Here is a 19587-nt window from a genome sequence, read left to right as displayed (position 1 = left end):
ACGAAAATACGACGAAGACGCCACGTAACTACACAGAAGATCACATCTGGCATCACACACTTACAAGGAGGGCCCACCTGGCAGAGCAAACAGTGGCACCACAGAAGATGCACAAGAAGGTAAGGATAAGGGTCCACGTGTCAGCCTGCCGGAGAAGGATAAGGACGAGAGGTGGCCAGGTGGGGCCGGCCGACCCCATAGGTCGGCCGAACTTGGCTGGCCTCCTGTCCAGGTGCATTCGAGGAGGAGTCGCGGCCAAGGCATCTGATCACCTTCCGTACTTGCATTTGGCGGGAACCAACCTCCAAGGATATAAATAGGGCCTCTCCACCCCCTCTCAACACACACACACACACACACACACACTCACTCACCATTTCAAACCCACTCTCTCTCTCTCAAGGCTCTCTTGCTCTTAGTATAGGGTAGTGGAGCTAGGCTAGTTTTCCTTTAGCGAAGCAAGTCGTCCTCAAAGTCGTTGAGTGATCCTCGACTCCCGGTATGGCTTTGTATTCTATATGTCAGTACTCTATTCATAATTTAGAGCTTGATCATGGTTGCTTTACTATTTTGATAGTTTATCAATCCATGCTTCTGTTTATCATGAATTGTGTGATGAGTATGGTTAGGCCAGATGATCCGGGTACGGATATCGGTTTGTTGTGCTTTCAGGCTTGCTCTAGTGTTTTACTTGTCCATCCGAAGGGTGGGAGACCCGGGGATGCTAGAGTAGTGACCTCATACACTGGCGTGCTGCTCGGGTATGCAGGATCCTTCGGATATACCGTGCTCCATGGTGTGACTGGGGTAGACAGCAGGAGGTGGCAGCCCTGCCCATCCGGCGTAACAGCTATGTTGCATTTAGCGTATTCTCTGACGTTCGGGTTCGGTGTAGGAGTTCATGCAAAGAGGTAACGGGACTGGACGTTCTCTAGTGCGGGACGTTCTTCCCGCTATCTTAATTTCCTGGTACCTGCAGCCCTAACCATGTTCTAACATAACCTTTGCTTTGAATAGATACACTAGGACCCCTAACCTAGCCTAAACTCCAGCTAATTTAACATAGGATAGTTTAGTTCGTTCTTTTGTTCTTCTGTTCTTTCTTTCTTTTCTTCCTTGGGTGTTGGTTGTGTGCTTGTGTCACATTACCCCGATTTAGCTTCTTTATCACGACTTACCCCTGCTAGAGTTTTGCTTATTACTTGAGGAATGATGTCATGATTAATGTTAAGTACAGTATCTTTGCCACTGTCATCCTTTGGGAAAATATAAATAACAATACCCTTACTCTCTGGGTGAAATGCTGCAACGGTATATCCGTGCGCATGCGGATCCCATCTGTAATCGTATAGACTATACCACGACAGTGGCAATCCTTGGTGCAAGTTGATAGGGATGGGCTTAACACCCCCGTTCCTAGTGATTATGCTAAGGAAAGTCAACACGCATTTCTGGCGCCATTGCCGGGAACTAACCCCTCCTGGTGGCGACGTTAAGAAATGCCAACAAGCATTTCTAGTGTTGTTGCCGGGGATGGCATGTGAACAAAGTTATTATGCTGATATTAATCTAGGCTTCGTACTCAAGATATAGTCATTACTCTTTCTGGCTAATGTCACTTTATGTCTTCTTTTTTTTATTTGAAAGAAGATAGGGGTAGTGTATGACCGGTTTCTCCCTACCGGAAAACTACACAAAAAATCCAGAGAAGCTTGTGAGAAAGTCATGACCTTGTATCGTTTCTCCTCCCGCTACTCTTCCGGAAAAGAAACCCAGTTCAGAAGCACCCACTGTTCCTGAGGCTATGGCTGAGAAGACTCTCCACGAGTATTCCGTTCCCTCCACCGCCAATGTGGCTACTGGACCCAATGTCAACGTTGGGGACGTCAACTTCAAACTCAAGTCCAGCCTCATCAACATGGTGCAGGCTAGCCCATTCTGTGGAAGCCGAACGAGGACGCAAATGCTCATTTGCAGAACTTTCTAGAGCTCTGCGACACCGTTGTTATACGTGGTGTCGCCGCCGATGTTATCAAGCTAAGGCTATTTCCCTTTTCCCTACTGGGAAAGGTGAAATAGTGGTTTTACTAGGAAAAGGACATCGACACCTGTGACAAATACTCCAATGCATTCCTCACAAAGTTCTTTCCGCTAGGCAAGATGAATGCCCTGAGCGGGAAAATTTCAAGTTTCCAGCAGACATGGATGGAATCCATCCTGGAAGCTTGGGAAAGGCTGCAGGAATATATCACAGCCTGTCCTCATAATGGGATGGACGAATGGCTCGTCCTCCAAAGCTTCTACAATCGGCTAACAACGATATCCCGAGCCCATATCGACGCTACTGCTAGAGGAGCTTTTCTCAACATGACCATCACGAAAGCCAAATCTTTGATCGAGAAAATGGTCTCCAACTAGGGGTGGAGCGAAGAACGACTCCAACCCCGGACGAAGGGCATGCATACTGTCAAGGAGACGGATATGATCGTTGCCAAGCTGGACCTCCTGATCAATAAATTCGGAGAAGGGAGCCAACAACAGATCCAGGCTATCATCTACGCCATGGGTTCACACTTCACGTGTGAAGTATGTGGCAATGATGGACACTCGGGGAATGACTGCCTCGAGACCCGTTAAGACTGTGCGTACATCAATGACAACGGGTATCGTCCACCACAAGGAGGCCAAGGGTGAAACTAGCCGCATCCACCATTTCAGAGAGGTAACAATTTCAACTCTTCTTTTAATTCAAATTTCAATTCAAACCAACCGAGAACTAGTTCTAGGCCAACGAAAATATAAACAAAAAGCTTTTGGCCAACGATAAACCCTAGAAAGTTTAAATGTTAAAATTCAAACTTTGTCTTCATCTCTTAAAAATCAATTAAGTTTCAATAAAATGATACAAACTCAACTTGCACAAATTGGCTTCATTACCTGCTGTTGAAAGCGGGAATATCCCGGGGCAACCCGAGGCTCCTGTAGAAAATGTTAGCATGGTGTCCACTGGATGGGGTAACCCATCCCGGTGGTCACCATGCACGAACCATGCAGGTAGGCACAATCCCCAAAGGAACGACTCTTGGGATGGCCTGGTGGCAGCAGTGCAAGAAGATCCAGGGGTCCCCATGATTAGCTACTCAATCTACGACCAATACTACGAGCAGGCGCTGTGCGATCTGGGGCCAAGCGTGAATATAATGCCCAAGGTAATTTATGAAAAACTTCAATACCTTGCTCTTTCCCCAACATATATCTGTGTGCATCTCACAGATTCAACAATTCGATATCCCGAAGGGATAGTCGAGAACATTCTGGTGCGAGTTCGCGACTCCTTCGTCCTTGCCAATTTCGTGGTAATGGATATAGAGGGCGACCTCGGATTTGAGCTCATTCTTGGGTGACCATTCCTGAGGGCCGCCAAGGCAAGGATCGACGTTGGAAGAGGAGAAATCTGCTTCCACATCGAAAAGGAGTACATGTTCTTCAAGTTCAAACATAGGGAAGAGCAGCGCTTCCTGATCCATTAGGATAGCGAAGGGCAAGCACTCTGGGGTGAACCACTCCCCCAGCCATAGCCACAGCCGACCACACAACGGAGGAAAAAAAGAAGATCAAAGAAGGTGTGGCGGAAGGTCAAGAGTACGGCCTCGTCCAATTCTCTAGGACAGGCCGAATGATAGTAAGTAACGCCGGAGAAAAGTCTTGCACATCGGACTCTAAACGATGCGTCCTTGCCAAAGGTAAATGGTACTTATCTCATATTTACTTTTTTCCACCATTTGATTTTTTCCACCTTTTTTAATTTTCCCCATTGCATGATTTAAAAACAAAAAGGTACAAAAACATTTTTCTGCATGCTGGAGTTTCTTCTAGCACATTTTCTTTTTACAAAAATACCAAATATATTTTCTGAGTTTCAAAATCCTTTGAAAAATCATGTTGAACATATTTTTAAAGCAAACTTCTGAACATGCACAAGAATTTCAAAACTTTTGACCATTGGAGAAGAATCTGGCAAAAGGGGGGCACCAAGGGGCCCACCCTGGGGCCGGCCGGCCCCACAAGTCGGTCAACCCAGGGCCAACGGCTCCTGGGCCCTACCTTCTCCAACGGGTGCATGTCACATTTGGTCTTTTAAATAGAGGCCGAGAAGGGGGTGTGAAGCTTTCATTCTCACTCTCTCACTCACTCCCTCTCACGATTCTTGCTCGGGTTTTCATTGGATTTTGGCTCAAGTTCGATTTCAACAAATCTTTCTTTCTCATTTCCTTGCTGCAAGAATAATCACACACTTGGAGGAACAAACTTTCGGGTAAGAATTTCATTTTCGTTTCACTAATATAACATGAATCAAGTTGTTCTTGCTTCGTTCTTGTTGCAAGCATGAAGGGTGTAGGACGGAAGATTTCTGGAGCTTTCAAGAAGATGACGGGGTCAAGCTCAACCCATTCGTGGGGTGGGTCGAGCTCTCGTCATTCTCCCGAACCTACACCGACACCAACAACGATGGACTATGAGCAAGACGAACAAGAAGAACCAATGGAGGAGCAAGCTGCAGAACTGCAAGCCGAGGACATGGAGATTGATGATGAAGACGCACCGTACCTCAACTTGCGGGATGATCGCGATCGTCAAGCCTACGCCATGCTCAAGCGTCGAAGCTTTGGTCATACCAAAGCCTTCGACCCGGACCTACTCGAGAAAACAGGTATGGGCATTGACTTCGCTCGTGTTTGGCATGCGATCGGATGGGATGCCTTTGCACCCATTGAGGAGAATGGTTCTCGTCTCCTCACCATCCAATTTCTTTGCACTTTGCGGGAGGAAGCTAAGGGTGTTCGTTTTCCGATTCTTTGGGAACGAATACTACTATGCTTGGCGAGATTTCAGCCACCTCCTTAGTTTTAGTAACTGTTTGCCAGTTTCACATAAAAAGTCTTGTCATGGTTTTAATCGACATGATTTCTGGGGTTTGTTTTCAGGTCATGTTGTTCATGGCAAGTTTGTACCTCGGTGCAATGACATTTAGAATCCGACTCTTCGTTTAGTGCACAAGTGGGTGGCCATCACTCTCTTTCCAAGAAATGATCCACGACCAGTGCAGAACGATGAGTTGATGATATTATACACCATGGTCAACAAGATCCGAGTCTCCCCCGCAAAAGCAATGGTTAAGCAATGACTTACAAATTTCAGGATGATGGGTCCTATTGAGTATACTTCTTTGGTTACACGCATCGTATCAAATATGGGCATCTTAGAAGGGTACCCCATTCCTTTCATTGAGGATGACCGTGTCTTCATTGATGAATTTTATTTGGTTCAAGGCCACACACTCAAGAAAGGCCCGAATGACTTCTTGATTTTCTTTTCCTTAGGTTATGCCAATGAAATTCCGTTGCCAAACGCGGGATATCATTTGTATAACTGTCATTCGCTAACCTTACCTCTTGTTCCACAAGAGGAAGCCTGTCTGCATAGTGTATTTAGTTTGCTTGGCAGGACCACGAGAAGCAGGGCTAGAAGGGAGGAAATGCAGCAGCCACAACCATAGCCTTCACATCAATATGAGGCTGGTGGTTCGTTGTGGCAGAGTGTCAGCTCCAGTGAGTGTGCACGGCAGGCCCCAGGGCACCGGTCCACCAGTTCTAGCTCCTGTGGGATTCCACCTACCACCTGACGTTCAGCTTCGTCCAGAGGGTTCAGCTCTCTTACCCAGCAGCTGGGCGAGCTGAACGTCCGCGCTAACAACATCGACAAGTCACTGAACCATCACATCCAGTCCGCCCAGGACTGGATGCGATAGACAGGTGAAAGGATCCACAACATGAAGCAGCAACAGTTGCATCTATAGGAGGAGTGGAGGGTTTACTACCGTTGGACTGGGTTTAATCCCAACTAACAGCAGTGAGTCTGAAGCTAGCTTTGGGGAGGACCCCCACGAGAGGTAACTTGTATCAAACTCTATCTTTATCGCTTTCATAACCTTGCATGAAACAAAATAAAAAAATTTGCAAAATCTAGAAAATCCATAAAAAATTGCATAACTAAATCAAATAAAAATTTGTAAAACTTAGAAAACCCAAAAATATTTACTTGCTTTCTAATATGTGTAGTAAGCATGTGTAGTTTTTCCATGTTGAGATGATAAATAGTTGCTCTGTCAATTCCTTTCATATGTCTAGTTATAACCTTATGCTCTACCTAGTTTTGAGTTTGGTTGCTAATGTTCAAACCTTGAGCTTGAAACTTGTGGGTAGCAAAAAAACAGAACCGAGTCTAGGTTGTTGTGGGCTATGTTCGGTTAAGCAGAGTTGCTATGATCCTTTCCTACATGATGCTTGATATCTGGAGTATTTATTTTCAAAAATACAAAAAATAAAATAAAGTTCCTCAATGATATGAAATTCATATCCAAAGCCATATGAGTTACAAGTTTGAAAAGTCTTTCCACATATGCAACTTGTTTTCTCATTGGGCTTTATCAAATTGTTGTGACCCTTAGTGAGATTTATTTCATACTCCCATGATCAAGATCGCGTACACGTCCACTACCACATACTACACTTCTACACTGGAAGTTAGTAATATATCCACTCATACATCCACCAAATAAAAACTCCATGACACCGTATGACATCTCTCTCATAAAGTTATACAAAGGATATGGACTATGCAAAAAGAAATAAAAGATGCATACCCAAAGAAGGTATGCCACATGCTCCGGCATGCCAAAAAAATAAAGATGCATAACCAAAGAAGGTATGCAACATACCCACAAGGCTTGTCAAAAAAACAGAGAGAAAGAGATAACCCCTATCCAAAGAAAAAGAAAAAGAAATAAGAGAGAGATGATTCATACAAAGAAGTTCATCCACCATCCACCAAAGATATATTTACACACACTTGCACATTTTGATCAAGGTTTATGACTTATTTCTCCTTTGGATTCGGTTTTTGACTTAGCAAAATATGAGAAGCAAGTTTGGCTTTATACCCTCCATATCTACAGCTCCACCAAAAAGAAGCCTTAGGAGTAGGATTGAAAAGAAAGACACAAAAATAGGCCTTGGTGAGGATTAATGCATAAATGAGCGATAATATACTCAAACCATTGTACTCAGCTCAGTTAAAGCATTGCTTAATTTGCAAGCTAGAAATCGACTTCACTATCACAGGTAGCATCTACATACTTAACCCAAGATTACGAGTGTGTGGTTCAGGAGGTGCGGTGGGCCCACCCTCGCACATGAGATGGTGAGTTGGCATCTCATTCCCCGTGTTATTGCGAGAATGCCAGAATGGAGAACCTGAAGTACACTCCCGCCCCCCGTTCACTGAATTGTCTCCCAACCGCTGCCAACCCCAGATCAGGCCTGTCCCAGCCCAGAGCCTTTTGACCTGCATACTTCACTTTTTGGCATCTGATCTCACATATCTAGGTACTAGTAATAATCTAAGCTTGATGAGACGCACAAGCGTGGGGAAAAATATTTAAAGGTGCCCCTCTTCGTACCTGCATATCTGAAAAAGGACAATGGATATATCTTGCTTGCCGCTCCATGGCTTGATTTATTGAAATACTGATATAGAGATGAAATGTGTGTCAAATAAAATCAGATCCTTAGTTAAATGAACACTTGGGTGCGTATTACCCATATTATTCTAATTGTTTAGTTGAGCTATAAACAATATTGCACATTTGTTGACACTAAAAATTGGCACAATTCAGATTTTGTCAACAATCTGGGCAAACCGGCTAGACCGGTCATGTAAACCGGCCGACCGATCTAGGAAATATTGCTAAATTATCAATTGGATTGCACCATTGCGTAGATCTTGTCAAGACAACACTACTACAATAATCTTGACTGAGGCGGTCAAATTTAATTTTCTGAGGCGGTCAAGAGAAATGCCTCAAGTCAAAGAAAATGAAAGATTTTCTAAGGCGGTTTTGGTGTGCCCGCCTCAGTTAATTACATAAAAATTAAAAAAATTAAAACCTGCGACCGCGCCGGCCGACCGCTCCACTAGCCGCACCCGCCGCCACCGTACCGGCCGCACACGTCGGCAGCCCGCGCTCACCCACCCGCGGCCTCCACCCGCCGCCGCCGCGGCCCACCGATCGTGCCGCGCCCGCGATCGTCGCTCGCCGGCTGCGCCGCCGCGCGCCCGCCCCGTCCGCCACCGGATCCACACGCGGCCGCCTTCCGCCCGCGGCTACGCGTGCGCGGATCTGCGTCGTCTTCCCCGTCCGGCACCGTCGCCGTTCACCCACGGCTACGCGCGAGCGGATCTGCACCACCGCCGCACGCCTCGCACGGGCGCCGCCACCGCTGCCCACCCCGACTGCCGTGATAGTGAACGCCACGCCAGCCGCCAGCGGCCTGAGCGGACAAGGGGGAGAGAGAGATTTGAGGGAAAGAGAGACACTGAGTTAGGGTTTGGCTCGGGTATATAGGCTTTATTGGGCTCGGCCCATTAACTGAGGTGGTTTTTTGTAACGTGTCCACCTCTGAAAATAGTGGTATTAACATAGGCGGTCACGTTAAAGGTGACCGCCTCTGTTAATCGATTTTGCGAGGTGGTTTCTTTAACCACCTCAGTTAGTAAGACGTGACCATGGGCATTGTTGACGGTTCTTAAGTGCAAAATCTGACCGTCAACGATACTCACAAAAGAAGGAAAATCATGCCTCTTACTCACATATTTGTATCACTAACCTAGCTCAAGAGTTGTTTTGGAGAATTATATTTTCAGGAGCACAAGTCTGGAATAAGAAGAAAATATGAAGAATACGCAGAAAAAGTCGCAGAAGATCGTGTCCTGCATAACACAAGCAAAAAAGGACCACTTGACAGACCAAACCGACCAACCAAGCCCCGGCACCGACCATCTGACATCAGGACCCACCAGGCAGTGACCCAGAGAAAGACGGTGGCCAGAGGCGGCAAGGTGGGGTTGGCCGAACCAGGTTCGGCCGAACCTGGATAGGCACTTGTCTAGGTGCATTTTGACGGGAAGGTTGATTTGATCCACTAGAGGTCGATTATGAGTGTTTTCATATATAGAGATGGCGGGAACCGACCTCAAACACTATATAAGGGGCCTCCCACCACTCTCACACACACACCACTTGGAGAAGCCTCTCTCTCACTCTCATTGTGACTTGTACTCCTTAGGGTAGTGGAGCTAGGCTAGTACTTCATCTTCTTAGCGAATCCAATCGTCTTAGGGTCGGCAAGCAATCCTCGGCCTCCGGTATGGCTTTGTATTCTGACATTCGTTATGCTATTCATACAAAGTTCGTTCATGGTTATCTTGTTATGTTCTTAGCTTGTTCTGCAATGATCTGTTCTTCATCAAGTTGTATTAGTTGCTTGCTTAGACCAGATGATCTGGGTAAGGATAACGGTTCATTGTGCTTTCGGGCTTGCCTTAGCGTCTTACCTGTCCATCCGAATGGTGGGGGACCCGGGGTCGCTGAGGTAGTGACCTCATATGCGGGCATGGTGCCCGGGTATGCAGGATCCCTCGGATATGACGGTGCTCCATGGTTTGACTGGGGTAGATCACAGGTGGTGACGGCCCTGTCGGTCAGCCGGGAAGCTGCTTCTCGGTTAGCGTACTCCCCGATGTTCGGGTATCGTGTAGGAGTTCATGCAAAGATGAAACGGGACTGGATGTTTTCCAGTGCGGGTCATTCTCCCCGATGTCCCTAATTTCCCGGCACCTGCAGCTCTAAGTATGTGACTAACATAACTTCTCTGCTAACATGAATAGTATACTAGGATCTTGTTTGCTTATACTCCCACTAAACTTAGGTGTATTCGTTTATTCTTTATTTGTGAGAGTTTTATTATCACTTACCCCTATATAATCAGCAGTCCGCACCTTATCTCATATTGTTATAGTTACGTAACTAGTAAACATCTTTACACACCATGCCATCACTTGGGAAAATATAAATAACGATACTCTGAATAATTTCGGGTGAAATGCTACAACGGTATATTCGTGTGCTTGCGGATTCTTCTGTAATCGTTAAGCCATACCGCACGGCGTTTCATGGCGTCGTTGCTATGGACCTAACCCGTTCATAGTGATTACACTATGAAATGCCCCACAGGCATTTCTGGCGCCGTTGCTGGGAACTAACCCCTCCTAGTAGCGACGTTAAGAACTGCCAACAGGCATTAACAGAGGTGGGTTATTTTTTGTGCTCGCCTCAAAGTTCAAAAAAAATGTCGCTGTTAATCAGTCTTTGTAGTAGTGCGATTGAAGTGAATATATAGAATGTTCGATATAGAGTTCGGATGATAAAGTTATGGCTCCAGAAATATCTACACCTAGGTCACCCCTGTCCAGGGGCAGTCAGACCAGTGAAAACAGCACCCTCCGAGTTAGAGTTGTATTTTGACAAGAGATTTGTAAGAGTTTCGACTTCTATTGGGTACAGACTTCCCCACCCTATATTCATGAAGGGTAACGGTCCATGAGGGAAACCCAACCGAACCAGTCTACAATGCATTTAATTTTTATCTTCTAAACCCTAAATCTCTCTTCCATCCTCTCTTGTTGTTTATCTACTGATCTCCATGACCATAGATGATGTCCTAGATTTGCTGGTTGATCTAGGGCATGTCGGCGACATCTACGCCCCGACGGGTCCCTCCCTCGCATGAGCATTGACGATTTTCACTAGTTTGCTTGGAAACTAGTCGTTCTTCATCACATAAGTGTGTTGGTTACCTCTTTGCTGATTTGCTCATAAACCTAGCCATCCTCCATCACGTAAGCATGGTAGTTCTCCCGCTCGAATGACCCGAGGAATCCGGTCTGACCAGGTTGTTGAACAGGTCTACGGAGTTCCACGGCGGTTCGGTCCGTTCGCGACCTGCACATTCTTGTGCATTCAGTGTGTTGACCAGATTTTTGCATCAACAAAGTTGAGAGGGCCAGTCTACAAGAAGAAAAACTTAACAAAAAAGATAAATATAGATGTGCATGCATTATCCTGCAAGAGTAATGGAAAGGAAAAAAAAAAGATAGTACACGATCCTGGAAAAATATATTTGGTTGTTTTCACCCGTGCATGTGATGTGTAATTGTGTCCACCATCTCGGCTTCAACGTATGGATCCATTGAAAATTTCCCAAAAAGAATGTAAAAGGATCCATGATCTTTCCACCAACTGTGAGGTAATTCTTACTCCAAAGAAGTCAAAGTCCCTTGAAGATCCATGGTGTTTTAGTTTTCTGTGAGTGTATGTTTTGGTTTCAATTTCCTGATCGTTTTTAATTTGCGCATGTTTTTGTTTTAGTTTCGTGATTGTTTTTAACATAATTCGAAAGAAGTTATTTTCCGTCAGAGCTATGAAAGCGTGAAGTCTCTTTGGCACGGCTCCGCCCGGAGGGGCTCCTCTGTGCTAACCTCTGCTGTGTTCCACTGTAGTGATGAAAAAAACTCCGACTCCTCGCTACATTTAACTAGGCAGCGGAAGGAGCACCTAGAGCTGCGTTTCCTTGCTCCTCCGGCTCCGCACAACATGGCCACAACCAGAGCCGGAGCTAGCCAGGCCAAACAGAGCTAAAGCTTTTTTTATTAATGTAGATATTGATGACCATTTGTTCCTTGTTTCTACATCGATTGAAATTCTTCTAAGTGAAAAAAAGAAATTTGGCAGGAACTGCCCATTTGAAAAACAGTCTCCATGCACATACTGAATAAAATCTCTCCCTCCATAGAAAATATGCCAGAAACCACTTGATCCCTATATTTTGTAGCAGCTACGGAAAAGGCTCCAGCCTCCAGGTAGCTCTACACAATTCCAGCAAAACCAGCACCGTATTGCATTCAACTACCTAACCTCAGAAAACCGAACAAAACAATTCCCAAAACACAAATAAATGGAATTTCAAAGAAGAAGAAAAAAGATGAGGTGCCAAAAAACTGAAAAATACCGAGAAGGTGTGACTGTTTTCCCTAGCTCTCCTCAGTTCTCACCGGCCCCAAGTGGGAGTGACGTCCGAATCTACCGTCGCCGCCGTGTGCCCACCGCGTGCTCTACTCTGCTCTGTTCTGCTCCCTCTATTTCTACCACCTCGTCTCGTCCTCGGCTTCCAGTTCCAGTCACCCCCTCCCCGGCCTTCGCTCTCTGCCTCGAGCTGGCCTCCCACCCATCTTTAGCCGCAAGAGCAACTCGATCCACCGGCGCCCCGTAACGAACCAAACAGGAGGCCCCTCGACCTTCTCGCTCCCCTCCGGCCGTTGACGAAGCTGCCAGGCGAAGCGAAGGTAAGGCCTCGCTGTCTGCGACCTAGCTTTGCTCTGTTTCCATCTTGGGCGCCTGAGCTTCGTCTTAGTGGTGCATAAATGTTTCTCCCTGTTTGGCGATCTCCTCTGTGCCTGCGCGTACCTGTGTGGCCACTGTTGGGGCCTGTTTTGAGAAGGGGGGTTGTGAATTCAAATCTTTAGGACTTGGTTCCAACTCGAACCAGATTCTGAAAATCAATAAAGCAACCCCCCTAGTCATTCTAAGCAGGCCCTGATAGCGTTCTTGGCCGTCGTTATCGAGTTCTTGGAAACAATCTTCCGTCTCGCGGTAAATTCATGAACCCTGTTGCTCTGGATTGGGTTCCTCCTCTTCTTTTTTTTTCTTTTCTGAATTTTTGTAGCTACTATTTTGATTCATGATTCTCTTCTTCTTATGGTTCTGAATTCTGGACCTAGTACTAGGGGAAGAAGAGGGTCCAAGCCTTGGCTGTTGCCTTGCCTCCGTCTCTTGTTGGCGTTTCCCTGTCCATCCCTTTCAATGTGATTCTGAATTTGTCAGCTGCCAATTACTTACTGGAGAGAAAACCAAGATCAGTTCCTCCCTATTAAGAGTCTGATGATACTTTCCTTGGAGTTTTGCCGACGTGTCCAATCACAAGGCAGACCAAACCACTTGCTGTCCTCACTTTTTTGTTCCTGCGCTCACTAGTTTACCACGATAATTTTGGCCTGAAACTCGATGGCCGTTCATTCATTGGCAGCGTTTCGCGATCCCTCGACAGCTCGATTCTGGAGGAATAGTTTAATTGAATGTGTTGCCTGAATGCTCCAGAATTGTCGCTGATTTGGGTGGCTCCATTATTGGCAACGAATCGGACCAAAGGTTGGGCCAGCTTTGAACTCGTCGTGCGCGTCTGTTAGGATACCACATCGCGTAGCAGCCTACCAAGAAACAGAGCCTTCCTCTCCGCACTGCCTCTCCTTGCTTCACGGATCGAGATCAGTTGCCGGGCATGGGGGATGTTCGCTGTGTGTGTCTGAATTAGCTGCAGTTTTTTTTTTCTTTTTCTTAATTTCGATGCAGGGTTCTTGACGAGTCGTGGATTGATTGATTGATCGATGCAGGGCTAACTGCCAAGACGGCACCTCTCCGGCTTCAAGCGCCTCCGGCTCTCCCCCGTTCACTCTGGCCTTCCCCGTGCCGCCGCCGCCTCGCAGCTTGAGCGAGGAGCATGCGAGTTCGCCCTCTTCTGTCTTCGCCGTCGTCGTCCTCGCGATCGCCGCGTCGCTGCTGCGGAGGGCGTCGCCCGTAGATAACGGCTAAGTCCTCCTGCTGCTGATTCCGTCCTTGAACGCCCGCGCACGTGCGCAACAAGGGATGACCAAGATGAGCTGCTTCCCCACTCTGCTCGCCGCCGGCAGGAAGAAGAAGAACCACAAGGTCGCCGCAGCCAAGGAGGTCAGCGGCAACGAGCGCCCCAAGGTGAATCCGGTCGAGTTCATCGATGCCCCAGTTGGTCCCGGCGCCGGGGAATTCGAGAACAAGGTCGCGCCGCGCGACGTCAAGTTCGCCGCCGCTGCCGCGGCCATGGTCCCCGTGGCGTCCCACGAAGGAGGTGGTCAATTCGTCGCCGCCAAGGCATCGGCTAAGGGGGCCGATCTGCTAGATTTCGAATTCGACTTCCACCTGAACCCTACGGAGCCCAACAAGCCAGACGGCGACGGCGACGGCGCGGAGAAGCGAGCCACCGACACGGCAGCGAACGCCGCGAGGGCGGCTCCGGCGGACCCGTCGCCCAAGCTGAAGCGGTCTTGCTCCAACATCGAGACCAAGCGTCCCGGCCCACGTGAAGCGCCGGAGATGCCGGCGCGGTCGCGCTCCTACGGCGATCTGGGGAATCTGATCGGTGGCCTCGCCCTGGACACGTCGGCGACTCCGCAGGGCGCGCCGGAGGCGAGCCCGGCGTCGGTCAAGACGTCGCACACTGCCGACTGCGTCATGCTCAAGAAGCGGTCGTCCAGCCAGGTGCTGCCGTCGCGTAGCCGGAAGCTCTGGTGGCGGCTCTTCCTCTGGAGCCACCGCAACCTGCACCGGCCGGGGTCGGCGCGCCCGGCAGAGGCGTGCTCTCCGGCTCGCCACGGAGGATACACCTCGGACACGCTCGAGGAGGGCCCGGCCGCGGACCGCAAGAACAAGAAGGTCATGGTTGACGACTCGCCGTCGCCGCCGCCGTTTGCCTCGAACCAGTGGGTCGCCTTCTGCGCCGAGAACTCCCTCCACGACCGCGTCAGCGCCTGGGTGTGCAGCATCGAGAACGAGCCTCCGTTCCACATCGCCGAGGAGGACGAAGACTATGACGGAGGGGACAACATGGATGACGACGAGTGCGCGGCGCGGCCTCGGCGTCCCGTCGAGCTCGGGGAGTCATCTTCAGGGAAGAACCACGGCAAGTCCAAGCGTTGCGCGGCGGCCGACGAGGTCGTCCAGGCCAACACCATCGTACAGTCCCTGAACGCCTTCTCGTCGGTGGCGCACATATCTGGGATGGGGCTCAAGGTCATGCCCATGATCGCGCCGTTCTCGAGCCTCCGAGCCGTCAACCTCTCCAGCAACTTCATCGGTAAGCACTGACAGCCAACAAAATCTAGCTAGGATTAGGACAACATTAACAGTAGTACGAGTAGTACTTTCAGTAGTAACTATTTCTGTTGTCGGACGAGTGCTGAATCTGTGTTTTTTTTTTCCATCAGTTCATATCTCCCCAGGATCGCTGCCGAAGGGCCTGCACTCGCTCGATCTATCAAGGAATAAGATTGCAAACATCGAGGGGCTCCGGGAGCTGACGAAGCTGCGCGTGCTGAATCTCAGCTACAACCGGATTTCGCGCATCGGGCACGGTAAGCACTAAGCACGCCTGTTCTGAACTTGCACTAGTCTTTCCAAATTTTCAGAGTTCAGGTTGCTGAACACATGTCTGTAGTAACTGACAGAGACCAGGGTCTGTTATCTGTTGCATACATGCATGATTGCATCTAGCAGACAAGTCGATTTGGATCACAATCATTGAACGAGACATCCCACATTGTGGTATCTGTTTCATATCTTTTCTGCCAGCGGTCAGTGGGCACCTTTGTAGGGACCTGGGAGCTTGGACCATTACAGCATAGCTTGTCCGATTTTTAGCATAGCTTGTCCGATCACATAATTTTCAGCATCAATTAGAGCAGGTCCTGGAAATGATTGCATAACGAATTCAATCAGAGACTCTGTCTGCATTGCAACTTGCTGGAGCCATATAGACATTGCAAACATGATATTCAGATTTCAGAAGCAAAATTGCTAGATTGTTTTTCTCATTGTTTTTCTCTGTCTGCAATGGATCTGCAGGGCTGTCGAACTGCACGGCGATCCGGGAGCTGTACCTGGCGGGTAACAAGATCAGCGACGTGGAGGGCCTCCACCGGCTGCTGAAGCTGGCGGTGCTGGACCTGAGCTTCAACAAGATCACGACGGCCAAGGCGCTGGGCCAGCTGGTGGCCAACTACCACTCCCTCCTGGCGCTCAACCTGGTGGGCAACCCGGTGCAGGCCAACGTCGGCGACGACGCGCTGCGCCGTGCCGTGACGGGCCTCCTCCCAAACCTGGCCTACCTGAACAAGCAGCCTGTGAAGCCGCAGCGCAGCGCGCGGGAGGTGGCCACGGACAGCGTCGCGCGCGCCGCGCTCGGGGGCTCCGGCAGCCGGAATCAGGGGAAAAGGGCGTCGCGGCGGCTCACCCAGAGCCCCCGGTCGTCGTCGCTGACCAGGGGACGTAGCGGCGGCGGGGACGGCAGCGTGAGGAGCAGGTCCAAGGGAAGGCACCACGGCTGAGGCAGGGCGAGAGAAATGAAAATGAATTCCTGCGTGTGACAATTTGTGCGTGCATGCCTGCCCGGATCTCACAGAGCTGCGATGGGACAATCGATGTGAATACTCATTAGTGAGAGATTGAGAGATTTTGGTTAGATTACTACGGGCTTGATGGATTGTTTGTAGATGCAAAAGTGTAATTTAAGATGATGATGATGATGTTACCAAAGTTGCCCAAATTCTTGGATGATTAAGTGCTGAAGATCAAAGGTAGATGACAACGTTACCTATCCTCCATAATTGTATAACCTTCTCGTTAATTTTGTGCCAGAAAGTTGAAGCCCCAACAGATGAGACAAGACATCAAGCAAGGGTTTTCCTTTGCTCCTCTCCAGTCTCCACTCCATTCTCCACTTGTGGAGGTGGAGGAACGAAGGGATGCTGAGCGGCTCTTTTCTCCTCCGCCGCCGGCGAGCTCGCCGGAGCTGAGGGGGGAGGGGTCCTGTTTCTTCTTAGGTGCAAATCTAGCAGTCTTTAGGTTAGTCCTGTGCCTCAATGGCCCTAGCGCTTAGTCGCTGCTCTTGCTCCTTGTTTGCTGTCGCCATTGTTGTTGTCATCCTCGTCTCCGTGCTCGATGGCACATGCGATGGTAGCAGGTTGAGCCCAAATAAAGTCGCTCCTCCATCCACCAATCCCCCTCGAGCAGATCTAACCACCAGCCGCGCCCTTGATCTACTCACCTCCGCCCGCGCAGCGGCTGCCGTTTCCGTCGCTGATTCCGCCGGTATCCTCACTGTTTCGGACGCTCCTGTTGCGGATCCGAGTGTCTACACCGCGGATTCGGCCGGCGCTGCTCCGGATTTGGCCATCACCGACTCCACCTCCCGCCCCCGAGCTGATGCTGGCCAGCCTGCGCGACTTCAAGCTCAGCTTCGACGTCGTTCGGAACTTCAACGAGCTCGTCTTATTTGCTCCGGCGCTGCTGTTCTTCTCAATCTTCCTCGCCGGAGATGTGCTTGCCAGGGGAAACTCGATACGTTTGCTGTTGCAGGCTTTGAATGCAGGAAGTTGGCTTTGGGTGATCAATCTAGGAATCAGCTACTGGCTGGTGGCTCCCGCATTTTTTCAGTGGCTATGGCGCCGGCTCCAAGGGCGCCACCCCAGCCATGAGTCTACTCAGCTGGAACTGCAGAGGCTCGGGCGGGAGTCTCCGCAGTCGTAAAATGCAACACCTTGGCCGCCTCATGTTGTCGACACATGCTCAGGTAACTTTTGTTTCAGAAACCCGCAACTCCCGAATTGATGCTTCTCAGTTGTCTAATTACTTCCATATCTCTGATAGTTTTATAGTTCATGCGGTAGGCCTCTCTGGGGGCCTTTGGGTAATGTGGACTGATGATGTGGATGTGAATATTGTTTCCTCTAGCCATAACTATGTGTTAGCTTTTGTTGTAAATAGGGGTACTGGTGTTTCTTTTAACCTTGTTTGCATGTACGGTGACCCACATCATAAGCATACCAATGGTATATGGCATGATGTGGAGGATTTTGTGTTTCAAAATCAGGATAGGCCCACTTTATGCATGGGTGATTTAAACAATATTATGCATCCTAACGAAAAATGGGGGCCTGGACCTCCTTGTTTACCTCGTATTGAAAATTTTTGTACTCTTGTCAAGCAATGTGGCTTAATTGATTTGGGCTATAGTGGTCCTGCTTATACGTGGACAAATAAGCGATTCACCACTAGGCCTACCTTTGAACGTTTGGATAGATGCTTGGGTAATTCAGATTGGTGTCAAATGTTTCCTCACACTGTTGTTTATCATCTGCCTATGCTTTACAGCGACCATACACCTATCCTTGCTATTCTGAACCCAAATCGTCCTAAGCCAAGGAGGAGATTCAGATTTCAAAACTGGTGGCTCACTGAGAATGATTTTCAGGAGACTGCAGCCCAAGCTTGGGCTCAGACCGACAACCAGCCTTTCCATGACCGTACAAAAGCCCTTACTTCCAAACTCAAGAAGTGGGTCAAAAAGAAGAAGCCCCTCAATCAGCAGTTAGAAGAAATTGAGCAGCAATTAGCCCAAACCCAGGATAACCTACCAGATCACATTGACCATGCCACTGAACATAACCTAGTTACACTCCATAGCCAAATCCTTGATAAGATCACAGATTACTACAGACAGCTATCCAAGAAACATTGGGCTACCAAAGGAGACAGAAACACGAGGTTTTTCCAGCAAGCTTGCACTAAGAGGAGGCAAAAGAACAGAATCCTGTTTATTGAAAATGCGCAAGGTCAATCGTTTGCAGACCCCCAAGACATTGCTCAGGAATTTATTTCTTATTTTTCAAATCTGTTCACTACCTCTGTTCCTGGTCACAATATAGATTTCCAATTTCAAGGTACTATAACTAATGAATTTACAAACTCCATGCCAAGTGTTGATGAGTGCTTGCAGATCATCAAAAGTATGAGATTAAATTCGGCGCCGGGACCAGATGGACTCAATGTGGCCTTCTACCGTGCGACTTGGCCATGGATAAAGCAAGATGTACACAATTTGATTACGGAATTCTACAATACAGGTAATATCTCGCAAACCCTAAATGCCACTGACATTGTTTTGATCCCAAAAAAGCCGCAAGCCGTCCATGTTACTGATTTTAGGCCGATTAGTCTTACCAATGTCGCTTATCGTCTAATTGCGAAGTCCCTAGCAAACAGGCTAAAGGAGGAGTTACCTGATTATATTCATCATTCTCAGCACGCTTTCATTCAGGGTAGGCGCATAACTGACAACATTTTCGTTGCTCAGGAGATTGTGCACTCTTTTAATCTGAATTCTTTCAAGCAACATGCTTTCATGCTAAAAATTGACTTGGCAAAAGCTTTTGATCGTGTTGAGTGGCCTTTTCTGCTAAATTCTTTGCGCCATAAAGGATATAGTGGGCATTTTATCAAGCTGATCTATGCTTGTGTCTCTACGACTTCCTTTGCTATCAATGTTAATGGGCAGCCCCATGGTGATGTGAAGGCTACTAGAGGAATAAGACAGGGTTGTCCACTTTCGCCTTATCTGTTTGTTCTTGCTATTAACGAGCTGTCGATTTGTCTTCAAAACGCTCTACAAAATCGAGAGCTTACAGGTGTCACTCTAGGCCCAGATTGCCCGCCCATCCACTCTATCCTTTTTGCAGATGATCTCATTATTTGCGGGGAAGCTGATTTGCAAACACCGAACTGGACAAAATCCTCAATTCTTTTCAGCAAAAAGGTAACACCCGATTTAAAAGCCCAGATCAAGAGTTTTTTTCCTGTTAGTGATTTTAAACCAAGCACTATGCACCTTGGGCATCCTCTGCTTATTACACATAGGGACAAGGACAAGGCTTACGATTTCATTTATCAAAAATTCAAGTCAAGGCTCACCCTAACAAAAGCTAATA

The 19587-nt window shown here is 48.2% G+C and overlaps 1 protein-coding gene and 1 non-coding gene across 3 annotated transcripts; one reads left to right on the top strand and one right to left on the bottom strand.

The window, feature by feature from the left end:
* Positions 1 to 2166: 2166 nt before the first annotated feature.
* LOC120693574 lies at positions 2167 to 2273 on the bottom strand. Its single transcript, XR_005683036.1, has one exon. It is a non-coding gene; the product is annotated as a small nucleolar RNA R71 (small nucleolar RNA).
* Positions 2274 to 12100: 9827 nt separating this feature from the next.
* On the top strand, positions 12101 to 16420 carry LOC120693101. 2 transcript variants are annotated; one of them, XM_039976505.1, is made up of 5 exons: positions 12115 to 12300; positions 13112 to 13308; positions 13405 to 14900; positions 15031 to 15177; positions 15668 to 16420. In XM_039976505.1, the coding sequence occupies exons 3-5, from the start codon at positions 13658 to 13660 to the stop codon at positions 16147 to 16149; spliced, it is 1872 nt and encodes a 623-aa protein (XP_039832439.1). In that variant the 5' UTR covers positions 12115 to 12300; positions 13112 to 13308; positions 13405 to 13657; the 3' UTR covers positions 16150 to 16420. The 2 variants fall into 2 exon arrangements, with proteins under 2 accessions (XP_039832438.1, XP_039832439.1); XM_039976504.1 differs by lacking the exon at positions 13112 to 13308 and having other exon boundaries at positions 12101 to 12300.
* Positions 16421 to 19587: the final 3167 nt, after the last annotated feature.

This window comes from Panicum virgatum, chromosome 9N (assembly GCF_016808335.1).
Source record: "Panicum virgatum strain AP13 chromosome 9N, P.virgatum_v5, whole genome shotgun sequence".
In the NCBI taxonomy this organism is placed as follows: Eukaryota; Viridiplantae; Streptophyta; class Magnoliopsida; order Poales; family Poaceae; genus Panicum; species Panicum virgatum.
This window is presented reverse-complemented; position numbering and strand designations above follow the sequence as displayed.

Bases quoted from the DNA above. Each gene is read 5' to 3' on its own strand.
- LOC120693101 (XM_039976504.1), top strand. From the start codon at position 13,658: ATGACCAAGATGAGCTGCTTCCCCACTCTGCTCGCCGCCGGCAGGAAG. The intron at 14,901-15,030 runs GTAAGCACTGAC...TTTTTCCATCAG, and splicing joins CCTCTCCAGCAACTTCATCG to TTCATATCTCCCCAGGATCG. The intron at 15,178-15,667 runs GTAAGCACTAAG...ATGGATCTGCAG, and splicing joins GATTTCGCGCATCGGGCACG to GGCTGTCGAACTGCACGGCG.